The sequence below is a fragment of the Plodia interpunctella genome, chromosome 17 (assembly GCF_027563975.2).
Source record: "Plodia interpunctella isolate USDA-ARS_2022_Savannah chromosome 17, ilPloInte3.2, whole genome shotgun sequence".
Lineage (NCBI taxonomy): Eukaryota > Metazoa > Arthropoda > Insecta > Lepidoptera > Pyralidae > Plodia > Plodia interpunctella.
This window is the reverse complement of record NC_071310.1, coordinates 217,603-224,003: the sequence shown is the minus strand read 5'-3', so window position 1 is coordinate 224,003 and position 6,401 is coordinate 217,603. Positions and strand designations below refer to the sequence as shown.

The 6,401-nt window shown below is 32.7% G+C and overlaps 1 protein-coding gene across 1 annotated transcript; it reads right to left on the bottom strand.

Moving 5' to 3' along the window:
* Nucleotides 1–2,496: 2,496 nt before the first annotated feature.
* On the bottom strand, nt 2,497–5,796 carry LOC128677244 (uncharacterized). The gene is made up of 3 exons (XM_053757950.1): nt 5,721–5,796; nt 5,211–5,537; nt 2,497–4,915 (listed from the first exon to the last, which is right to left on the bottom strand). Exons 2-3 carry the CDS (start codon nt 5,475–5,477, stop codon nt 2,957–2,959), a joined length of 2,226 nt encoding a protein of 741 aa, XP_053613925.1. The 5' UTR covers nt 5,478–5,537; nt 5,721–5,796; the 3' UTR covers nt 2,497–2,956.
* Between the last annotated feature and the right edge of the window lie 605 nt (nt 5,797–6,401).

Here is a 6,401-nt window from a genome sequence, read left to right as displayed (position 1 = left end):
CGCGAGCGCATTAAAAAATATGTAATAATTGTGTTATCATATAAGTGCATCGCCAGTGCTCCTATATTTAAACTGGACTATTTCTATCGTTACCGAGTATTGAACTACCGTGTGTCAGGCCGGCCGGCAGGTGTTTAAGGACTATAATTCCAGTGAACCATATTCGTGAGGGATCTTGGGGTACAGCCGCTGTCTACGTGGTAAGTACGCGCAATATTCCTTATTGGCATTATTGCCTGCAGTATCGTTATTTACCGGCGAATACCGAAAGGTATTTGATCCAGATGAGCGATTGACAAATTCATAATTCATCGCGTCAATTTGCAACAACTATAATGTTTGATTTATCTACATCTCCATGTTGACTATTAGAAATATTACTTATTTTTTTATAACAATGTCATTAAGTAAATACTATATAGGTAGCATGATAATTTTGCTGTGTTCCCGATCCTTGGGTTTGCGCTCGTATTTACCTTATATGTCTTGGTGTCTTAACTTCAAATTTAAACCTAATTCAGGCAAAAATCCTATTTCAGGATATATTAGGATTCTAGTACAAAATATCGGAAAGTTCTAGATGACACGTTGTCTGATCAAGTTCAGTATAGGACCTGATTTTAGTTGACATTCCGCTTCGCTTACGTCTTAACTCTCGAGCGGTGTGTGACACGTGTGTCGGCATTCGGGTTAATGGTCGATTTAAGTGCAGTGCAGCCCGTGTGATGACACATAGACGCATTTTATCCATCAGGGTTGGTGCAATGTTCTTGTTTTTTGTCGATTACGATTATACGCGGAATGATAAAACTGTGGGAGGTCTAGTTATTTATTTACCAGAAGTAGGCTGGTAAAGGACAACATCATGAATAAACTTGTATCAGTATACAATTTGCTAGTTGCTCTGCTGTCATGAACGGAAACAATGGGCTATTATTTATTTATAATATAAACTCGCATTTTATTAACAAATATTTTCTTCAGAGCATTTTATAATTGGAAGCGTATTCTCGACGTTTATGTTCGTTAATTCACATGCCAAGTGCGTCTGCGCATTCTGAAGCGGCCGTGCCTTTGAGATCCCGATGAAAGTGCCCGCCACGTCCACGATAAGCGTAGTGAATGCGCCTGTCTGTAATCTGCAATGACCCTAACTGATTTGTACAAAACGTTTCGACTACTATGATATAAATTATATTTATGTACACAAGTGAAAAGGTTAATAATCTCCTCAAAATGTACATCTTCGTTACAATTTTCAAAACCATGGAGTACATTAAAGCCATTTCAGTACAGTCGGGGGACTGACTGACGAATTTTACTGTACTGCTAAGCAGATAAACTGACCTCCACCGAACTAATTTATTGTCACAGGGGATCAGGTTTATCGGCCCCCAACTGTGCTACATTTCGCGTATACTTTAACGAAATTAACCCTTTGTTAACTTAAAATATTATGTACTGTTCTTTGGTATACAATTCTCGACACGGGTAAAATCGTGGCGCCTCGTTGAAAAAGTCGAAATATGAACAGTAATTGTTACTAATAGCCTACTTAGTAACAGTTCTCGTTCTTATTTCGACTTTCACCAGCTCGAGTAAATCAAGTTCCTCGGACCCAGATAGCGACAATATTTCCTCACTCCCTCTGTACTGTACATTATATTTTGTTTAGAAATGTGAATCTATTTACGCAATCTCGGCTAAACCTTTGGACTGATTTTAATGAAATTTAGATGTAGTCTATGATCCGCGATCCTACATAGACAATTTCATACTTACATATTGCGATAAGCCCGACTGTAAAGCTGAGTGATTACGAGCAAATCCTCGGAGTGGAGAGGCTTTCAGGGCCGCGGCGGAGTTGTTTACAGATTGGGAAAAACAACTAATGGATGAAACGCCGCTGGGCGCTCGCGGATTACGACGTTTGGAAATAGCTGATCTTTCTATAGAAAGCTGCATATGACTGTGTTGTTATAATTATAATTGTGTCATATATACATATTACATATCGCACCTTTAATAAAAAAAAGAAATAACTCAAAATTTCACTTTTGTGGGAAAATACGTTCAAAGTTGAACACATTTGACGAACTGACTTCAAAATTCAATTTAAAAAAAACTAAATGAGATAATTTGATTTCAAAAATAGGAATGGATACTACCACTATAAACTTAATAAATTATTGTGTAAATAATCATTAGTTAATAAAGGAAAATATTGTTTTATATTATTTTGTAAATAGTTCGAACTTATTTCGCTTTATGATAAATTATGTATTCGGATGAAGTGGTGTAACTCAACATGATACGGTTTTATTTTCAAATAATTGATATATATAGTTAACCTTTCATTTTTAGACTGTTTTTTTATTACAGTTAAATATATTCAACCAAACTATTTTAAAATATTTCAATTTAGTAGTAAAATTCTAAAGAAATTACTTAAATGTTGGAAATAATAATTAATACAATTTTAATATTTATCTTTATTATCAGTCTCAAAAGTAATGGTGAGATCAGCATACGACTTCTTAATTAACAAAGTAGGTAGGTTAGGTACATAATATTTAAAAAAGAAATCAACAAATCGATAAACTTAATGTTTACATACTCTTTACAAAAAGTATTTAAAGTATTGTATATACCAATAAAATCAACTTCAATAACATCAACATTCTGTTTTATAATCCACTGTCTTGCTCATATTCGGCACAATACTCTGAAAAAACTAGAAAATGGCACAATTCGAATTATAGAATTAGGTATAAAATATAAAAAAATAAAATCAACATAACTGTATACTCATAACAAAAAGTATTGACTTCTTAAAGTAGTGTATAAAAATAAAAAAACAACTTATAACATCACAATGCGATACATAAAGTTACATAATTCACAATTTGGCTCATATTCGGCACACAATTTAATAAAAGGACTAAAAATGCACAATTTAAATTATAGAGTTATAAAAATCAGCATAATAGGAGGGAATCAAGGTTTTCGAAACAAGCTCTTTCAAATCTTTCTTCTTGTTTACACTCAATTCTTGTTTAGCTGTATAGGCTGACTTAAGTGTCACTTCTGTTGTAGGTATCATTTTCTTTCTTTTATTTCTTACATCTACTTCTTTGTAACAATCTTCTTTGTATGATGTTTTATAAAAAATAATAGTAGGGTTCTCTTTGGTCATACTTAAAACTTTTATCTCATTCCAATTAACTGTTTGCCCATCTGTATTTGTAGTAAAATTATAACCCCAATCTTCTTGTAACGCTTTTAAATCATAAAATTCTTTAAAATTTAATTCGTGTACATTTAAAGCCTGTTTACTCTTTTTGGCATTCTTTATTAAAGCTATATATTGATCGGGCGTGTATATTGGGCCCGACTTTAAGTTTCTTTTTACTTCCTTTTCAATCAGACTGTGTACACTATCGGCTTCATTTTGCGTGTGTCCCCTAATCAAAAACTTATGTGTAATACTTTTAATCTTCAATGTGTGAACAGCAAATAGATACAGGGAAGTTATGTATTTATTCTTATTTTGGCTAAACGTGTTGTCGGAGTAGAATACAATTTCCTTTTCGTTCTCATCTTGGTCACTTATAGCTTTTAAGTAATTCCAAATACATGTGCCAATTTCTACAGCGCCACGTTTTGCATCACACTCTGTCCAAAAATAACAATGTACATTTTCATAAGCTACTTTAGAATCCTTATTTGTCAATTCTGTTACAGTAAGATTATAGCAATTTAACTTTGACTTATAATAGAATGCTGAACTATCACCCCTTGGACACTGCAGAACAGCTTCTAAATCATAGACAACTACTTTAAAATTATCATTTACTTTTTTTCGATCGTTAAGCTTTTCAATCCTACTAATATTCTTTTCTTCTAAATGTGTCATATAGTCTTTTTCTAGGGGGATTTTCTGATCAGCATTTGAATTGTGGTAAGAGGTACATAGATCACATTGGTCCTTTTTTGGTTGGAAAAATCCGAGATTAAATTCTGTGGTAAAGATTTTATAATATGTTATGTATGTTCCGGCTTCTTTATTTATCTCTTCTTGTTGTAATTTAAAATCATTATACAAATCTTTAATAGTTTTACTGCTCTCTATGTATTCTCTTGTGGTGTTTGACCTTAAATAATGCGATTCTATCTTAGGAATAGAATTAATGTGTTTTTTTATGTCAATTCTAATTTGGGGATCTATTTTTCTATGATTATTATGTTTTCCTCTTAGATCTTCTAGTTCAAAACCATGATCGTTGACTTTAGTCTGTACGGTAAATATCATACGATCTGATATATCCAAAGTTGACTTGAAAAAGGTTTTACATACTCTAATGTTAATATTGTCAACGATAAAATAAAAACTTTTGTTGTTGCGCCTAGGCTGCGCAGCGTTTGAATATTTGTATTTAGGCTCAATTTCTTTCATACATGAACGAATGTAAGCCCTTTGCCTCAACAAGTCTCCTAAATCCCAGAAATTTCGAAATATGTTATACCTACTGTCTATGCTGATTTTTTCAGTACATTTTAGCCTGCATTTTTCTGTGCAAGGTTCTTTGAGACTTCGGGCTGGAATCTGTTTCTTCGACTTTGACGAGGAAACATAAGATTTTCCCATATTGCGCATGCATTTAATTTGGTTCTGCTTCCATTTCGAGGGATTTTTTGTACGTTTGCGCCCCCTTTTTCGAGGAGAAGTTACAGCCATTTCGGACATTGATGAACTGGAAGAGCTTGATCCAATAAATAAGTAGTTTTTCCTTCGTTTGGGCCCAGTGTTTATGAAAGTTGGATCTGTATCACTCAGATCAACGTCACTTTCATCGGCATGCAAAGGAGATATCTGATAATTTCGTGTCTCTTGTCTTCTTAGATTGCTTTTCTTCTGTAATATGAAATAAAAAACTAATGAAATTATTCATGGAATTAAATAATAATCTATACATAATTTAGTTAAACTGTAACTAGGTTATGCTAACACATTGGAGATAATAGATTATTTTTGTCTGTGCGACAAGCTCAAAAACTGCTGAGCGGATTTTCATGCGGGCAAAGCTATTTGCAATAGCTAGTAAATAATAGAATCCTTACTAATATTATAAATGTGAAGGTAAGTTTGTTTATTTATTTCTTTGTTACCTCTTCACGCTCAAATCGCTGAAATTAAATGTATGACTTGCCTGCCTATTCTTGTTCAGTAGCTCTGGGGGAGTATTTTCGATAACGTCATTTTCTTCATCTGTACATGAAACATGAGGCAAGGGGTTTGTTTCATGCAAGCTTTTGGTCTCTGAATTCGAACCAGAACTGGACGAAGACGAGTCAGATGATGAGCTGCTGGAGCTGGATGAAGATGAAGGCAAAGTAACTCCCAGAATGTTTGTGGCCACTATTTTACTAGGAGAGTTCATATCACGTGTCGTATTTTCGTTATCGCTCATAGTCATATCACTATCATAACAGGGCACCAGACTATTAAAACTTTGGTTATTGATGTATTGGGGTTTCTAAAAAATAATTAAAATCATTAATTGAATCCAAGTACTAACATTAAAAAGAAGTTCATGTTTACCAGGATTAATTAACTATAGTTATGAATTTGTTAATATATAAATATTTAAAAAGCGGAGTTAATATTAAATGTATTGCAGAAATGATAATGGCTACTCTAATAGCTGTGGAAAACTTACTTCATTGATAGCTACTTTATTGTTGTCATCGGATGATAAATTATTTTCAACTAAGCCTAATATTTTACGTGCCCTAGAAGAAGACGCCATGCTAAATAGATAAAAAAAAACAATCAGTACAATAAATTTGTCCAAGTACAATACAGTACTTAGAGTGCATACGATTTAGGTTAGGTACCTAATCGTATGCACTGTAACCTACTATAATATTTCATCATTGTACTATAATATTTCATTGAATAATGATTTAACTCAAATAAATACAAATCATACGCAATTCATTTTGTATTAAAAAGTATTAAACTTAAATGCTAAATTTTTTAAGTTGAAATGTAGTACAATAGCGATACAATACTTATTTCAGCTCTGTACCTCGAAGTAAATTTAAAAACAAAACAGCATTATCTCGGAATGATGTTCAATAAAACATATTAATAATTTCCATAAAACTGAATCAAGTCTTAAATATTACAAAACAAATCACCAGAAATTTGCTAATATAGTGGAATAACTCTGAGAAGAAGCATTTTTAAAATATTTATAAGTTAAAAGATTACTAACCTGTATGTAATACACCGGCTTATTTAGCTTTGTGTCACTTTAAAAAAAAATAAAAACAGTCCAGCCTTCGACAAAGCCAGCGCATGACTGATTCTAGCGCTTTACCGGAATCAACATGAT

Excerpts from the sequence above, each read along its gene's own strand:
- LOC128677244 (XM_053757950.1), bottom strand. The coding sequence starts at position 5,477 with ATGACTATGAGCGATAACGAAAATACGACACGTGATATGAACTCTCCT. Across the intron at positions 4,916-5,210 it reads TACTGAACAAGAATAGGCAG|AAGAAAAGCAATCTAAGAAG; the intron begins GCAAGTCATACA and ends TTCATATTACAG.